At 25.6% G+C, this 19,518-nt stretch overlaps 1 protein-coding gene across 1 annotated transcript in view; it reads left to right on the top strand.

Moving 5' to 3' along the window:
• Positions 1 to 330: 330 nt before the first annotated feature.
• The window catches only part of LOC145830206 (pleckstrin homology domain-containing family G member 4B-like), a 33,768-nt gene continuing 14,580 nt past the window's right edge, over positions 331 to 19,518 (top strand). Inside the window, exons 1-9 of the mRNA XM_082938125.1 lie at positions 331 to 975; positions 1,785 to 1,928; positions 3,751 to 3,862; positions 4,588 to 4,687; positions 8,403 to 8,513; positions 8,962 to 9,078; positions 9,890 to 10,125; positions 11,505 to 11,643; positions 16,679 to 16,801. Coding sequence (XP_082794251.1) covers positions 414 to 975; positions 1,785 to 1,928; positions 3,751 to 3,862; positions 4,588 to 4,687; positions 8,403 to 8,513; positions 8,962 to 9,078; positions 9,890 to 10,125; positions 11,505 to 11,643; positions 16,679 to 16,801 — 1,644 coding nt within the window. The 5' untranslated portion in view covers positions 331 to 413. The remainder of the gene's footprint in view (positions 976 to 1,784; positions 1,929 to 3,750; positions 3,863 to 4,587; positions 4,688 to 8,402; positions 8,514 to 8,961; positions 9,079 to 9,889; positions 10,126 to 11,504; positions 11,644 to 16,678; positions 16,802 to 19,518) is intronic.

Raw genomic sequence — 19,518 nt, forward strand, 5'->3', positions numbered from 1 at the left:
TATTGTTTTTATTTATGAAAAACCTAAGTTTTATTGATTTCGAAATGAAATAGTTCTACCGAATAATCACTAATTGCGCTATTTGATAAATCAAATTGTTTAATATACGATAATTTTTATTAAATATTTTTGCTGGTAGAATTTTTTAAATTCTGAACAGTTTTATAATTTTTTGCAACATATTAAAGCTTTTATGACTTTTGTATGTAAAATTAAATTCCTACGCTAAGTATAGAACTTAAACTATTTGATAAAAATGTTAAACGGAAAGCAGCATACTTAGGAAATTTTTACTGTTTTAACTATTTGTTATTTTGTTGCAGAATCTATACAACAATAGTTTTAGCTATCGAACCACCTTACCATACTAATTGCACTGCCTTTATTTTATTTCAACTGCCACAAAGAAACGAATGGAAAACGATGAAACGAGAATTTTGTGCGTTAAGTCTGTGCTGGAGTCGATCATCGCAAAGGTCTGTTTAGATTCCAACGAAGAAGAAGAATCAAGCAACCGCCTTAAAATTATCAGTCAAGAATACAGTAAAAAACTCAGTCCAGAGAAAAGTCAGGAGAGTTGTTACAAAAAGCAGCAGTGTGATGAAGATGCAAGATCGATCGAGGAGTCGCAGATGACGATCAGAAACCTGCTGAAATCTCTCGAATTTCAGGAAGAAGAGTGCGACAACGAAGAGGAGGAGCAAGCTCTCAACTTGTCGTTCAACTCCACGTTCAGCTCGATGTTCGGCAGGTCGGACAAGGCCATGCCACACAGAAGAAGGTTTTATTCGTACGACCACCTTCCGAGGCTCGGCGAAAGCTGCAGCAGACAGTGTCTTTCGAGAGACAGCAGGAAGTTTTCCACGAGAACGCTGAACGAAGAAATAACTGTTAGCTCGTTGCAGGTAAACGAAGAAGACCAAAAATGCGCATTTAATGTTGGAACGTTCCCTCGAAAAGACAAAACTACAAACGGTTAGTTTTGAGTATCTGTAAATACGTTTGTAAGTTTGATGGAGTTAAATTATTTGTTTTAAATATGACTAAAGGAGTTTAAAAGAATTTAAAAATATTTTTTATATTGAAATTTAGTGATAAAACTAGAAAACTAGTAATGTGAAAAAGTTGTTTAGTTTTATATCTTGAAACATTAAAATTTTCAATGCCAAACAAACAAGATAAAATATACAATTTATAAAGTTCTAAGATATGTTATGAAACGTTTGATCTTAAGTTTTTAAGTTAGATATTATAAAACAAATTTCTTAACAACATTTTTTCCTAACGCTCAACTAAGTTGAAATATTTTTTTTTCGTTTCATAAACAAAGTAAATGTCATTAGTGCTTTCACCTGTAATATGTCATTAAGAATAATACAAACTAAATTATAATACACCCTAAAACGTAGTTGCTCTGCCTTAAAATCAATTAAGCTTTTACTATTGTCAGATTAAACTTGTTTCATGTGTTCAATTAAAATTAGCTTAATTTTGGTTCGATATATATAAAGCCATTTAGGCAATGATTTTTTTTTTCACAAAATTAATTGAGATTTTACTTATACTTTGTAAATTATTTTTTACTAGTCTTAAAACTAGATATTAGTTTACAAAATATTTCCTTTTTTATCTAAGGATGTATCGAAGACTAAGAAAACTATCGAAACTATGCTATTGATATTTGATTTTATTAGCTTAAAGTAGTATTCGTTGCAGACTATTTTTTATGTGTAAGATAGTATATTTTTGTTAAACTACATAAAAATTACTCAAATTTATAACAGCTGATGTAAATAAATCAAGTTCATTGACAGCAATGTCTACTTTGTTCAAGGAGTTTTCAATAAATCAATCAGAGCTTGTTACTCCACGACAAATCAAAGAAATTCCAATTGATCTACTTCATTCTGGAATTGCAATATTATCAGGTTAAAAAATTTAATAAAAAAAAGAAAAATATACAATGGCGTTTAATTTTTTTTTATAAGTCATTTTAAAACTTAAAAATCTTTGATCAGACCTGAAAAAAAAAATTAAAACAAAATTTAAAAATACTAGTTAAATAGTTAAAAATATTGGTTATAAGTAAAGTAGTGAGATTGACTTTATAATTCCTAGAAACAATAAAAAATGTTAAAAGTTAATTTCTAAGCTGACAATAAGCTTTAAATCATTATTAATAAATAATCTATTTAAATTTACCTATGGTATTATTGTGTTTATTTTATAACTTAGCGTCATTGAATAAACAAAAGCATTTTACAGAATATTTATAAATCGTTACTTATAACCTTTTAACTAGTCTAAACAAAAAACAAACAAACATTTAGAAAAATAAATGTTTAAAACTAACATTAAGTGTACATATTGTTTGTAAAAAAATAAGTTTTTATCAAAACAAATCTTAAATACAAGTTTTTTTTTAACATTTAAAAACTGGCATTAAAAAAAGGTATTTTTGAGTAAAAATAATTTAGTATCCTTTAATCACTTTTTAGGTGACCAATTTTTTAAAAATCGCAACAACATTTATTAAATTGTCATAGAAAAAGGAATAATTCCTGCTGTAATGTTTTATAATTTTCTTGATACCTTAAACTGCATTGAAATCAATTTTAGTAACTCTACTGTTTATATACCTTTAAGATACTGTGTAATACAGCATCATATAAAAACTGTAAATGTTGATACAATTAAATTTGTTTGGAAATTTTCAAGGTTTAAAGTGTTTTATTTATAATAATTAGTCTAAGTTAGTTATTTTGGTAGAACTTAGTTTAAAAATTAAATAGTTTAAATCAAAATACAACAATTTTTTTTTAGATGTATTTACTCAAGTACATTAATTTAAAAACATTCCCTAGATATATGGGTGCTTGTAAATTTATTTATAAACTTTTTGATCTGTACTAATGAAAACTTGTAACCTATTTTTATAAAAAGTAATTGGTTGAAGATAAAAGTAAAAACATAAAATAAATGTACAAACATTTTTCCAAAAAAAAAATAAACAAAAAGTGAAAATCTAGTTATATGATTATTTTTTAAATGCTAAAAAAAGCTTATTATAGTGTTTTTAATATGACTGCTAATATCTATTGTTCTCTACATGTATTAGAAAAAATGTATATTCTGATACCTTTTACAGTTGTCAACTACTTGAAATTTATACTAAACTTATTTACACTTATAGAAAACTGTTTTTAGACTTTTAATTAACAAGCTTTCCATATGTTATTGAAATGACTTAAAGTATAAGTTATTTTAAAAGCGATGTGATAAACCTGTTTAAAACACACAATAGTTAGCTTGTCAAACAAATCGGTTTGTCTTATAAAAAATAATATGTTTTTGTTACTTGCTGCTATATAGAAGCTACTCTAATTTAAATGGAATTTCTTTGAAGTCCGTCTTACACTCATTATGAAGAAAGTCGTGAGACCTTTGCAAATATTAATGCATTGAATACTGCGCTGTTTAATATTTTTCTAGAACATAATGTCTTGTTTTTTATTAAATTGGTTAAAAAAACGTATTAAAAGAAAATTGCTCTGTGATGATTAATTACAACTTCATTGTTTTTAAACATATATTTATACAACTATTCAAACATTTCTTGTAAAACTCGAAAAAAAAAAACTTGCAAAGCAAAGTCTAGGTCGTGCAATACACAGCGCACGCGGCTTTTCCAAACCTACTGCTGCGGTTGCACTTTTAAGCATTGTTTAAACATTGAAAAGTTTTGAACAGGAACACTCGACAGAAGAGGCAGACAAGTCCTCGTCATACGCATTGATGAGCTGACATGGAATAAAGTGGATATTGAACGGGACTTGCTGGCCGTTTATCTCATGTACCTTACGTGAGTGTAAAGGCTATTTGTGTATTTTTTTAAATTTTGTTTGTATTCAAAGTGTTTTATAATATTTAAAAATTTTGAATAAATGTTGTGCAACAATAAGTTTCATACAATTTGAAATTGTGTAAACAGTCGAAATGTTTACACTGCTGATTTTAGTTTCGACAAAAAACTAATGATTCTAAAAAAATTCTGAAACAAAAAGTTAAAATAAGGATTGAAAAACCAAAAAATATATAAAACTCGTTTTGAACAATTCAAAATAGATTAAATATACTAAAGTTTTTCTAGCTTAATTTTTACTTATATTAAAAAATCCTTTAAATTAATTATTTTTAAGATTCAAGACCGGCGTAAATGTTATTTGTGACTAGGTGAATTACAAGTACATTTTTTGAAAGCTTTGTATTGAAATTTTGTATAAATCAAATAAAACGCTCAAAAAACTGTTTTCTTATAAATTATAGCTCAATATGTAAGACTTTAAACTTTTTTTTTCTTTTATAAATGAAAACGTTAAAAAAGCTAATGGTTTATTATATGATCAAAAGAGTTTTTTCGACTTGTATTGTGAATTACGTAAATTGAAAAAAAAAGTAAATAAAAGATTTGGAAAAATTAATACTTTAAAAAACTATATATATATGTATATGTATTAGTTTAAACAATCACCTTGTTTTCTTTTTATATATGTATGTATATATAATTCCAAATTGTATTTATTGTAGTTGTCGTCTAACATCTTCATACGTCGTGTTAATAGATGCAAGGAGCTCAAACATATCACAGTTTACTGACACTGCGATCGAATCATTGGGCTTGTTGCAGGTCAATTTGTTAAAAAAAATTATTTTCTTATATATTAACAAGTTCAGATATTTTACAAGTTAAAAATATTGTATACGTTTTGAAGCATTTATTATAAACTAAACGCAAATTTTAAAGGTCTAAAAGTTTGGTAATAATTTTAGACAGCCGTATATAACTACAGTAAAAAAATGCATTAGAATGCTTTTTGAGTAACTCATTTTTCTGACATTGTTTTGTTTCTAATAGGAACGTAACTAAACAATAGGTGTGAAAGTTGTAATTTTCACAAAATGCGAGAACTTGATGACTAAGTAAATAAATTTCAAACTTTAAGTTTACTTATAAAGTTTTCTTTAAACTGACAATCACTTATATATTTTAAGGATAAAAACTTTTAGTTTGTAGTAAAAAGTGTTTATTATTGTTTGTTAAAGATATAAAATACATAAATAATCAAGAGTAATGTAGTAAACGAAAAAAGCATATACAGTCTATGTTAGTGTAAACAAAACCATAACTATTTGAAAGTTATACACGCATGACATAAAAAAGGTTTTGAAAAACTTTTTACAACTTTCTTTTATAAAACAGCTTTTAAGACTTCAAAATATACAAAAAGTTTTAACTATTTTTCTTCAAAAGTATTTAAGTTGGCAGTTTTATAAGCTGGTATACTTAAAAATATATTTAAAGTATTTTTTCAATAATTTTTAAATTAGAATAAGTTTTAGCCAAGTAGTTTTTGTGTATGTACTGTTTTAAAATAAAAGTATTAATACTAGTTTGTTGATTCATTTACGTTAAAACTAAAACAACAGTTTTAACATTAAGAGTATAAACATATATAATTCGTATTTAAACTTATATAATAAATCACCATAGTGATATAAAACGTATTAAATTTCCTCTATAAAGCAAATTAAGTAAATAGTCCTAAACATTTTATTAAAAACTTCTAGGTATTGATTTTAAACAATTTCCAAAACGTTTATTATTGTAGATTTTTTCTCGAGTTGATTTGAAAGTACTAGTTTTTGTAGTAGATATTGTTACTTAATTTTAGTGAAATTTTTTTTTTTTTTTTGGAAAACGACCTAACTTTTATTTTAGATAGTATTTAACAGTTATAAACAATTTATTTTATAATACTTTTGCTAATAATTTAAACATCGGATTTTTTTATAAAAAAACTTTAATGGTAGATAACATATAAGATAAAATAAAATTAGTTAATAAACGGTTTTAGTTATCTTGTACTATGATAATGTTTTTAAAATATATTTTTATCGATCGTTTTATTAATACTACTTAAAAAAAAAAAGAGGATTTTATACAAAGAAAAATCTTAGTAACTAAGTAAACTAATCCTACATCTAAACAACTAGCTTCACAACACAATGACGTGCATAATACTAGAATAAGAATAATTGAGTAAACTTTGAATAAAAAAACCTTTAGTAAAGTAAATACTCATTTGTTTAATCTCACACTAACCACCCACCGAGTTACAATCAAAATATGTAGTACATTATGACATCATTTCAAAGTCCAAAGGTCAATCTAGCGACTAGCTGTGAATCTTCGCTTAAATTTACTTAGTCGATTTGATTAAAATTTTCAGTTTCTTGTAGCCGATTTCAAACAGATAAACAGCCAAAAAGTCCACTGATACGGGAGGTCGCTGAATGCTGCAATTACTGAGACTTGTTATTGCAGAAACAAAAACACCGGTCGGTTTCCCGAGTTTCGTACGTTTACGCTCGACTGATTTTCAAATCTTTCACCTCTCATGAACGGCCGAGGCCGGACAACGCTCACATCCTGTAATGAGCCGGCTTGATTATGACGTCATAGCCACTGTGTTTATATCGGCCTCGTTAAAAGCTGTAAAAAAAACACAATAGTTATTCTAACCGTGCTGTGAATTCAGAGATTATTTAAACAAAGAGACAACTTAATCTTTTCGAAAAATAGTTACATTTATGGTTTATACTGAACTTTTCAGTACAACAAAAAACTACTGCATTGAAATATAAACACCTTTTTGAAAAACTATTTAGAAAGTTATCAACTATATAACTTACAATAATTAGGTCAGCTAATCTTTTAAACTATTCAAATTTATATACACTTAATAAAATATCCGTAAAATAGAATTAGTTAATCATAATTTGTTACTTAAAAAACACATAATTAATTGCACATCAATCAAAAATAAAATATTATATACTTTGTACATGTCGCTTCTGTTAAGTATTTTATTATAAAGCTAAAAGTAAACCCGCTGAGGTTTTGCTAAACACCGCTTTTGTTTTTGTTTTGTAATACAGCATTGTCACCACATCAACAAAGTAATTATGTCCTTGACCTTGCCTGAGGCAATTAAAATTTTCTTAAGTTTAACAAACTGCAATTTTTAATTGAAAGTTAATATCGGTTGCATTTTCAAAAAAAAAAAGGGTCTGCCGTGCTATCAGTTTCATAATTTGGATTTTTCATAGCACAAACGGGTGTTTAGAAGCATTTATTTATAAGTTACCTCAAATTTTTTATACATATTTAATATATCATTGTAATAAAACTTTTTTTTTGATTGTAAATATTAAAAGTAAGGAACAGTTCCGATGCTATAAAAATACTTACTTCCACTGTTTAGTAGTTTAATGGATCTAATTACTAATAACTGCACGACATTACATCGTTGCATACTGCAGCTACCCAATTTTAAGTATCTATTTCAGTACTTAAGGCGAAAAATAAATTCTGAGAAATTGTTTGAAAAATAAGAATTTTTAAATAAGCTTAAAGTATTTAAAATTGTTAAGGTAACAATTCACAACTACAATTGCTTAATTAGCGACTATTTGAAAAACCTTAAAGCATATCTTGAAACATTGAAAAATATAATTACGTAAAACCATTCAGTTCTCGACGTCATAAAACTAACAAACGGCTGTAGCGGCAATAAAAAGGTTTAAATGTGAACTTGGCATAGACTCTTTGAAGTTGTGCTGCTCACTTCAGCCAACTTAAGAAAGCTTAGCGTTGTTCGACTCTAAATAAGTGGCCTGTATTTGAAATTATTAAATCGCGAAACGCGCTGAGAAACATGTGAGCATTTACAATCGAAACAGCGACGACAATTAGTAATGGGAGAAACTTTGAAAGCATATTTTTAAGGTGATGAGATATTTAAGATGATATTCGTGTTTAAAAAAAAGTTTAAATTTAGTGTTCAACCTCTAAGTTTATTTTAAAGTGTATTCTATGATTTTTGACTATTTAAAGAATAATAAAGACGCAATTACTTGATTATTATTGAAAAATTGGCACCTGTTACAATATTAGCTTTTGCGCTTGTCAGTTATTATAACTATTCTGTTTGACTTGTTCTATCTGCAGTTTAATATTTAATGTTTTCAGCAAATATTGATATAGTACGGTTTATTTCAATATGTATCAAAAGTATGTATATACTTGATTTTTTTTTGTAAAACACAATAGCTGTAGAATTAAATTTATATAATAGTCTTAATTATTTGTTTAATCATATAACGTAAACAAAAATCTCAAGTAGTTGATTTAAATTAATAGTGAACGTTATAAAGTTTACAATCTTAAAGTACACAAAAAATCATTTAAATTTTGTAGTGAATTGTGAAATTGTTAGGCATAGACGAATTACTGGAAAGAATTTTTGGTAGTTTTGTAAAATACTAACATAAAAATACAGGAATATGGTAAAGACTATGCAGCACAATTCGAAGTTCTTTTTCTTACTGAGGAGTCGCATTTACAAACTGAAAATCTTAAACCTTATATTGAAGGCAGACTTCGCACAAGCGTTAGTTTTTACATAGTGTTAAATGTGAGACTTAAAGTTTAAACGTTGTACAATTAAAAAGTATTGTTTAAAAATCTTTCTTATGTTGTTACAATTTTGCTTTGTTTTTTTTAATATAACGTGCTTGTAAAATGTTTTTATTTGTCACCGTTAAAAAGAGTTGTATAAACTTTTGTGATGTGAATAAAGTATTAAAAGATGTTCAAATGCTTAAATTTCTAATGAAAATTAAATTATTGTCATACGGTAATTCAGCATATTTTATCGGTGACAGTTTACACTTAGTTGAAAAACAATCCCTAGATATTACGTAACCGGCTTTGAACAAAAACTTTTATTTTTGTAAATAATTTGTCAACTTTATTTAGACCTTAAAAATTTGGTAAATAATAGTGTTTGGAAATTATTTTCGATTATTCTGAGTTTAAAATGAAAATTATTTTGACAGTGTGAAGTTTTGACAAGTTTAGAAGAGTTACACTTGTTTGTTACAGTTAATGAACTTCCACAGCAACTTTCTGGTAGCAAAAAGTTTTCTCAATCTGAATGGATTCAATCAAGACTGGTATGTATATATTTAATTAAACCAAATTTTTAGTGGATGAAAAAGGTTGATTGTATATATCCATAGTTTTTAAAAATACAATAACTTCTTTTTTTTAAAAGACTTTTATAAAATATCTGACTACAAAAACAAATTAACTTAAAGAAGGGAAAAATGACTTTTTTAACTTTTGAAAAAATAAAATAGATAAAGTATCCACGGCTGGATAGCTGTGAATAAAAAGATAAGTTAAATGTTACTTTTATGTTCGAGTCACATCATAACAACAGTTTGAGTTTTCTTTTGTTAGTTTGGTTACGGTAACGTATAATGTTTACACTGCATTGATATACGATTGGTCATCTCTGTAATAAAACTTTAAAAAAACTTTAAACAAACATCACGTACTTCTTAACAACGTTAAATTTTTTATGTATATTTTGTTCAAAAAATTCCGTAACTATGTTTATATAGCTAGATTAAACTTAATTTTTTTTAAACTTTTTATAAAAATAAAGCTAGTCAGACTTTTACAAGAAACGAAAAAGGACAGAGTTAGAATTTTAAATTGCTCTATTAGAGATACAAACTGCAATACCCTTGAGCTATAAAATCCTATTCGATTTCTCTAATAAGGAGAGTAAACAAATCTTGCATGCTTGATAAACAAAAATACACCATGAAAAGCTTATCATATCTATAACAATTATTATTTAAAGCCTAATCGTTCGTTTACGCTTCAAATATCTAAGAGCATTATCTAATTGCATTATTGAAATGAATTAATTACAAGTACAATCACCAGTATACTAACAAAATTTTTTAATTGTAGGTAGTTGACTCCTACGTCGTTTTGTGTGAGAATACATGCGAGAAGTTTGATGAAAAAACAGCGTTTATTACGTCACAAAATGCACCCGAAAGCATTACTGAAACTAAAAAAATGTTGATAAAACACCGTGGTCAGATGAAAGAGATGATGTCCGGTGAACTGGAGTTGAAAAATTTGAGGAACAAGGGCATTCGTGTATTGGAACAAGTACAACAGTGTAATTGTCATGATAAAAAGTTGGTTTAGTAAAAAAAAAACTCTATAGGTTTCCTAATTTTTTTTTTGAAAGAATTAAAATGGTACTATCATTTTCAAAATAATATAATTTTTCAGTATATGTATATACAATTTTTCAGTGTCTCACTATAAGTAAAAGTTTAGTAAATCTTGGGTATGTTATATTTATCTAGGGCATTTTAAATTTGTTTTAAAACAATAAACAACAAACTTGTTTATTTATTATACCTTAAACAACTAATTTTCATTTTCATAAATGTATTTTTAAAATAACTAACAAATTATAAAATAAATTAAAATAAATGCTCATTGAACAAAGTATTTTAAAATTTATACTTATAAAACCTTAATATAAGCATATAAAAGTCTTTTAAAGTAAAACAAAAACATATTAACCTTCAAAGAGTTTTAAATAATAACTTTAGAAAATGTTTTGCTATTCAAATAAAGATTTAGTTTCATTAACATAAATTAATTAGTTTTAGTAAGAAATTTCTAATTTCATGCTTTTGAATGCAGTAACAAAAGGCTATAAAACTAATATTTACTCAAGGTCTTAGCTGTTAAGTGCTAATATGTCAATTCTCGTTGCTTAAGAAATAAAAGTTATAGTTTCGTGTATCAAATATAGTTTAGTAAAAGAGTTTCTTTTAGACGTAAACTTAGATATTACTTTTAAACAAGGTTTTATAATCGTAAAAATGTTGTGTTTTTTTTACCTAAAGTGTTTTATAAACTAGAAACCTTATTTTTGTTATTTTTCATTATTTACTTATGATTTAAAAGCAAAGCTGCATACATTTCTTATACTTATATAAAAGTTTTAGAACATTTAAATACTAAATATTAAAGTTTTGTACTCAAAAGTTTCAAAAATTATGTTGATAGTCAGACTTTGAAAAATACTTCCTAGTTGTAATTACGACTTTTCATTATTTTAAATTACGACTAAAGTTTGAAAATATACAAAAAACAAACATTAGTGAAATTGAAACTGTTTAACCTAACACTACTCATACTAGTTTTTTGTATAAGTTTAAAAAAATTAAAAGTTCAAAAATACTCTGAATATGACCCAAAAAAAAAAAGTATACTTTTTCTAAAGTGATATAACTAAATGTCGAATGTAATATTAATTACTGTCATATCTAAATTTTTTAGTATTAACTCTTGGTGTGGAGAGTTTCAATTAGTAAATCTGTTTTTAGTTGTAAAATCGCCTAACAAAAAAATTTGAGAATTGAGTTTAACTTACTAAATTAAAAGGTATATTACTAGAGCACCTTAGGCCCGTTTAAAGCATTGTTCCATGGCTTTAAATTGCGAACTGAAGGTTTCTATTTTTGTAAACGGTTATTTTATACCTTTTAAATTGCAGGAAGTGCATTGATATCATCCATGAAAAATCACGTGAAGCATCGAAGGCAGTCGCTCGCTACACTTCAACTTCGGACAATTGGCTTATTGAACTCGAACGACACCTTCTGGTTAAAAAATTTCAACACTCTTATGAACACGTTAGTAAAAGTTTTACTAAATATCACATTTTAATATTGAAAGGACGGATCAATTGTTTAACTTTTATTCAGGAAGTTTCTAATTTTTTTTATTTGGAGCTTTAAGTTACCAAATGGTTAACATAATTTATTTATCTTTAGAATTTTAATATTGTATAAAAGTTAACAGTCTTATGTTAAAAGTTGTTCATCAAATAAAATGATTGACTTGAAAGTACTATATATAAAATAAATCACAGCTTAATTCTACAAAAGTTATATTTAGTTTTTCTGCATGTTATTGATTACAAAGAACTTGCACTAAAACGTATTTTGTTTTAAATGCAACAGGTTAAAAATTTTGAAAATCTGTATATTATAAAATATGCTTAAGGGAAATATTTTTAAACTAGATTATGCTAAATTAGTTATTAGTAATTAATATTATTTTAGCTCTATAACTAACAAAAAAGTTTAGTGGATTACATTTTCTATGTATTTATAGTCAGTAGGTGAAAATTCTAATGCAATTAATATTATTAATTTCCACCTGTATAAGTTAACGTTTTTTAGTACTTTATAAACATTAATTAATTGTAAATTACTTTTTTTTGACATCGTATCATCAAAACTATATTTAGTCTTTTTAAATGTTAAAAAGCATGTGAACAAAATAAGCCTACATTAGTAAAACTAAAAAATAATAAAATATGTTTTCAGCTAGTGCAATTATATATTTAATTTAAATAAATTTAATGTACATCTATGGTATTAAGTTTTCCAATTAAACATTTTTAATTATTTGATTTTCGTTTCTAAATATGATTTTTGTATGGTTATATATAGTTCATAAATAACTTCTAACTACTAAATTTTATAATATATATATCATTATATACAATAAATATACCTAAACTAAAAATTTTAAAGACATTATTATCTAAAATGTATTAAACAACTATTATGTGTGTTTTGTTACTATACAAAATATTAAAGATTAAGTTTAAGTTTAAAATAAACAAATTTAAACTTACTTAGAACTATTTAATGTTTTTATTAAATAGTAGGTGTAAAAAAAAAGGTTAAATATTTGATATTTTATCGATATAATTTTTTATAAAATAAAAATTATCACATAAAAGATTTACTAGAAGCCTTAAATTTTATAAATCAACTACACTACATTTGGTCTCATAACATAATTAAAAGTTTTTATATTTTTATTAATTCGATGTAACTGAATGAATAAAAATTATTTTTTAAGAAATTAAGATTTATGTTTTATACATTACTTATAAGTATTTATTTCTAATTTCAGTATTGTACAGTATTGTTTTTCTTTTTTTTACTTATGTCTTGTTAAAACCCACACATTTACACAAAAGTTTAATCTAGTTCTTATTACAAAAGTTCAACTGAATTTCTTCGTAGACTACAAAAACTAATTTGCTTAACCGCAACGTAGTTAATTCAATGTTTCGAAATAAAACAAAAACATGCTAACGATAAAACCTTGGTGTAATAACCTACACTTTCACTACCTATTAAAATAGTTTAAGTAACTATAAAAACTAACCTTGTTTAAAATATTGAGCGTTACCACTAAAAAAGCATATAATTGCTAAAAGTTATAGCTTAAAAGTTTACTTATTTTAGATATATTCTTATCTTAATAAATAAGTTCAAATTAGGCTTTTTTTTTTCTTTTTAAATAACTTTAAAAAGTTTCAAGTTGAACCATTTGTAAAATTATTTTCGTACATTTTTGTTTTGTTTATAATTTTTTTAATTTTGGGCTTGATTAACTTTCTTTAATGTTTAATCAATGTCTTATTGTAGTTTATTATTTGATTTTGTTATTTTTTTTTAACGTAAATTTTCACCTATTAACAATTATATAGTACTTAAAAAGATTAAAAAAACTTTGAAACTTAACTTGCTTTATACTTAAATTTCTGTGTAATTACGACTTTAAAACGATAAAAACTTTATGAATAAAATATATTTAATTGTGATTAACATAACATAAATTGTATAAATAGCATTCAGTTTTAAAAATAAAGAGTAACATGCTCAGGCGTGTTTTCTTACTTTAAATAAGAAAAATTAGATAAAATTGTAAAAGTTACAATCAATGTCCTTTCATTAAAAAAATGTTGGTTACCTATTTCGAGGTATTAAGGTTTTACAGTTTTATTATATATCTATTTTTACAAGTTTACTGTAATGAGATAAAATATATCAACAGACACAAAAAAAGCAACTAAAAATACACCTTAGTAATTAATCAAAATAACTATATAAGTTAGTTAAGATACTAAATATTTTAACTTTATATTCTAACAGTAGGTTGTTTAACTTTTCTGAAGATAAACATGTTAAGGCCTTAGTAGATATAATTACAAAAAAGAAGTATTAGCTATTTAAATGATTTTTTACTAAAAGTGCGTAACAAAACTGAAACATAGTAGCAACTGCTTCTTTTTAGACTAGGGGTCGCAAACTGCGGCTTACAAAGCAAAAATCTACGGTCTACGGTGCACTTTTAGATATAGACGTACTTTAAAAAAAATATTTATAAAAAATATGGTGAAAGTCACAACTAAGCTCTAAATTGGAGGTTTTCTTTTTTTTTTATTATGTCTTGTTTTATTACTTTTTTGCTTTAGAATAGTATTGTTTATTTATTACTAAACTTGTTTAAAATAACTATGGCCCGCTGAAGACCTTTTTCTATAAAATGTGGCTCACGAGCTACTTCTATTACAAAAATGTTTTCGTTACTTGTAAAAGACTGCTTAAACCTGATCTAAACTAACCTATTATCTTAGAACCTAATTAGCATACTGAGTAAGAACTACCTTTATATACAAAGTAGTCTGCTGCTATCCTAAAACATGTGAAGATTATAGCCTGTGCTACCTATACTAATTTAGTACTAGTTTTCCACTTTAATTTATTATTATTATTATCAAGTTTATTGTCCAACAAAGGACCTAGGCATTAAAACCTAGGCCACTTAAACTGAAAGACACTAAAAAGAAAAAAACAAATTACAGTGATTAAATAAACATAAACATAAAACTTATACAAAGTACAAACTGAATAAATTAAAACTTTCACAATTCAACGATTCCAAAGTCACCAATCTCCAATTATACGTTCCAAAGCAACAAATACCTGTGACAAGCATTTCTGTCAAATCTTCAGAACCTGTCTTCATCACGCAGAACACTGATCTGAGCTACTATTTGCCACTCGTTATGACGGCAAATTCAGTCAAAAATCACTTCAAAAAAGTGGAAGCAACAGTTCACAAATCTAGCTTAGGAATCAACTGAGTATCCAACAATTTCAAAATCTAAAGCCCAAAGCACATTAACAACAGCCCTTCCGAAAAAATCAAAGTTGAAAAGTACCTAAAATCTATAAGGGGAAGGTGTAGCTTACAGATTAAACTACCAATAAACTACATACCACACACCAAATCAATGGCTAAAGAGATGAACAAAATTAATCACTTATAAATTTTACTAGTAAATATTTTATTTAAATCAAATCTTTTTAAGTTTAATCGAAAATCTTTAAGATTTTTGCACGATACTAGTTCATTTGGAAGTTTGTTCCACATTTTTACCGAACGATAGAAAAAAGATTCGTGCCAACCAACATAGTTGAAATGATATTTGCATGTATATTTTCTATTATTACCTCTGAGTGAGTAATTATTTTCATAAGGTTTAAAGAAAGTTTGAGAATCAATAGTAGTTTCATTGTTAATCAGTTTAAAAAAAGTAATTAGATCAAATTCAAGTCTTCTGTATTCTAAAGTTTTTATATTAAGCTGTGTTAGTCTGTCTATGTAAGACGTATATGAAATATTGCACCGATTAAAGATTAATCTCGTAAATTTTCTTTGAATAGATTCTAGTTGGTTGATGTCTTTTATAGAATCTGGAGACCATAAAGGTGTGTTGTATTCCATCTTAGGACGGATGTAAACTAGGTACAATTTTTTAAGAATTACCAAATCCGTAGATATAAAGCTTTTAAGAACTTGAAAAGATAAAATTGATGCAGTACGGTAAATATAGTTAATATGATGGTTCCATTTTAAATTATCTGAAATAAAAATTCCAAGGTCTTTGAATACCTCAGTTTTAGGTAAGATTGCATTGTTTATTTTAAAATCAAACGTTGGAATAGGTGTACTTTTGTGAATATTCAAAACATGACATTTGCTGGGATTTAGGTTTAATCTCCTTTCTTTTAACCAATGGTAGATTTTATCTAAAGATTTTTGTAAAACTAAGTTAGATTGGCTAAATATTTTTGTGTCGTCTGCAAAAAGCTTAATGTTGCTATTAGAATCAACCTCTAAGGTTATATCATTTATATAGATTATAAATAACAGTGGACCTATAACCCCTCCTTGCGGAACTCCACTAAAAATTGGTAAGGATTCTGAGAACGTGTTACCGATAACTACTCTTTGTGTTCTTTCCTGAAGAAATTCTTTGAACCATTCAACTAGATTTCTATTAATTTTGTATTGAGATAAAGTTTTAATTAACTTAAAATGAGAGACAGAGTCAAACGCTTTCTGAATGTCTGTATAAATTACATTGATAGATTTATTGGTAAAAAAAGATACTAACCATGAATGAAGGCAATCCAATAATTGAATACATGAAGTTCGTTTAGGAAGAAAACCAAATTGTTTCGGAGAAATAAGATTATTTAAGAAAAGATGATTAAGTATTTTTAAGGAAATTATATGTTCAAAAGATCTGCAAAAGCTACTAGTTAGTGAAATTGGTCTATAGTTTAATGGATTATTTTTGTTTCCTTTTTTGAATATTGGTATAATATAAGATATTTTCCATTGCCTTGGTATGAAAGATGTCGCTAAAGAGCAATTAAAAATTAAATTAAATTAAAAGAGCAAAAAAAAAAAATTTGAAATAGCCTAAGCTGCTTTTTTGTTATTTTAAACTCATTACTTTTTACAACTAGTAATAAAATAAAGTAAAGATGTGTATAACTTTATTCACAGATAAAGAATTGGTATAATAATATCATGCCAATTATTGAGAAAAAATTTTCGAAACCAGCAGAAAATTCTGACTCACTTCGGAGCCAGATAAAAGAGTTTGATATCTCTTATTTACAAGTTACAGTAAGTTATTTTTCAATATTTGATAACCTAAAAAAAAATTCTATACCATACTTTACTTTATTAAAATAAAAGCTTTAGTCTGCTTTACTAAGAATGAATCATTTTTAATCAAAAAAAAAAAAACAGAATAATAAACTGCATTAAATTCCAATTTTTTGTTGTTTGTATAATAATTTTAAACAATTTGCAAAAAAAATTAAAAGTCAATAAAGCTACTTTTTTTTCATAATTGTAATGAAATATTGATTTTTTGTTTTTAAGACGTCTTTATTGTCTTTATTTTTTAATTTATATTGAAATTAGTTTTATTAATGCTGACTACTTATAGAAAGTATCAATTAGTTAGATTTGCATAAAAATCACTAACTCAACATTGAAAATCACTAACTATTTAATTTGAATTAAAAAATCAGAACAAAAAAAATCATTACAAGATTTTATCTTAAATATCGTTTATAAAACACTAAAAAAAATAAGTTTTTACAAAAAAAATATTGTTTGGTTTTATGTTACTATTGATAAAAGATTTTTATTTTCGAAACAACAATATGATATGTTTTTCTATAACACTTTATAGTTTCGGTCTATATTCTTACTTTTTTTATTGTTAAGTTTTAAAACTTAATTTACAGCTTTGTTTAGTTCATGGTTTCCAAAAATCATTTTAATAAACACCCCCTTGGCACAAATCTATAAAATAAACGCTCTCGTTCCTTAAATGTTGCCTTTTCACTAGCTAATTTCCAATTTACTTGTTCACCACCTCAATACTTTTTCTCTGATAGCCTAAAAGTACCCCTAAAGGAACGATAGTGCCTGCTTTGGGAAACTAAGCTTAATTGAGCTGCGATATTTGCCTTATTAGTTTTGCAATCTTAACAGTTTTTGTTTAACTCTTAATCAAAACAACTACACAACTACTTGATATTTTTACACATACTACTTATTTACACTTTTATAAACATACGTGTTTAATGTGTTTAATTTGACGTGGAGTTTCTTAAAGTTTGCTATAACATAAATTTAAAAAAATAAAACATCCTTAACAAGACCTACATTAATAGCTTTTTTTCAGGTATTAAATATACTAAAGCACAGTAGAAATTATTATTACTTAATTGCAGTTATTTTAGGTCTTAAACAATTGTTTAGCTGTAAGTATCGCAGGTTAATTTCTTTCCGCAAGTTGGAACTAACAAGCAGATAAAATCCGTTTAATAGCCGTACAACTCTTATAAACTTCTATCTACTCTAGAAAAGCTTTTAACCTTTATATTTATCATGATAAAAAACTTTAACTTTTTAATTCTATTTTATTAAATTTATATATATAGTGTGAGAGTACAAGTACATAAGCCTTTTGTCTACTGATTTACTATGAGTTACTAACAAAATCAAACAAGGAGAATACAATGCCGTAGGTCAAAAAAAAACAAGGTATTTAGTTTAATAACAATACAAAAAAACTTAATATGTAATACTACTAAAACTTAAAAGTAAAGATGAGGATGAAAGCTCTTTAAAGTAAAACTATTTTATTAAAGTTATAGTTTGCAATTTTGAACCTTTTAAGCATTAAACAGGCTTATCGTTAACAAGCCCTACACTTAGTAAGTCCTGCATGCGCAAGTTTTTTTAAACTTATCAAGTTGATATATATATATATATACCGTTTTTAGAAAAAAAACAGTGGTGTAAATTTTGTTTAACGTAAACTAATATCTTAAAAGTTCGAACATTTTTTGCATTTAATTACAGTAATGCCTGCTTTGTTGTTATACTAATAGATTAATTCTTTAATTTAAACGTCTTCTCAATTGTAGTTTAATAAGTGCTTATGTGTTAAAGAACTTTACTTTTAGTAGTTACATTATTCTGGAAAAAAATATGTAAAGTGTAGAAGAACTTCTGTTGTTTAGAGCTTCTAACAAGATAAAACATGTTCTAATAACTTTTCAACTAACAAATATTTATACATGTTAACAATATAAGATTGGTAAATTCTCACATAGTCTCAAAGAATATATTTTTTTTTGTGTTAATAAGTACTTTCTAAACAGAAATAGTATGGTATTTGATAAGTAGCTTCATATAAATTCAATTAGAATAATTCATAATTACTTCGACTAGCTTTAACTGCAGAAGCTTTTTTAGGGTAAAAGTTAGTCGAAGTAATTATGAATTTTTCTAATTGAAATTACATGAAGCTACTTATCAAATACCATACTATTTCTATTAAGAAAGTACTTATTAACACAACAAACATATTCTTTGAGACTATGTAAGAATTTAATAATTTTATACTTTATTTTTGCCTGTACTATAAGACTTGTTCTAAACTTAATTAGACTTTTGTCCTTTGAGTAAACTATAAAATTTAAATAGCTGCTACACGATCGAGGTTTTTAACATCTTCAAACAAAATGCTGGTAAAAAAAACGTCGAAAAATATGTTATTTTTAATCAAAAAAATATTTATCGTAAAATTTGCTTTGTTTCTTAATTCTAAAGTTGTATAACAAATTACTGGAATATAAATTTTTAACTTGACAAGGTCGTAATTTTTTTGCCACCGAAACCTGATAGTGAATAAAATAACCAACTTGCACTTGTATTACTATCTAATTTTAAAGTTTCTAAATTTAATAACTATAAATCTATAAAAAAAAAGTTTTGATAAGTTATATGTTAGTAAAAATCTAAGTATGTGCAAATGT

Source organism: Thalia democratica, chromosome 2, assembly GCF_965202585.1.
Source record: "Thalia democratica chromosome 2, ktThaDemo2.hap1.1, whole genome shotgun sequence".
In the NCBI taxonomy this organism is placed as follows: domain Eukaryota; kingdom Metazoa; phylum Chordata; class Thaliacea; order Salpida; family Salpidae; genus Thalia; species Thalia democratica.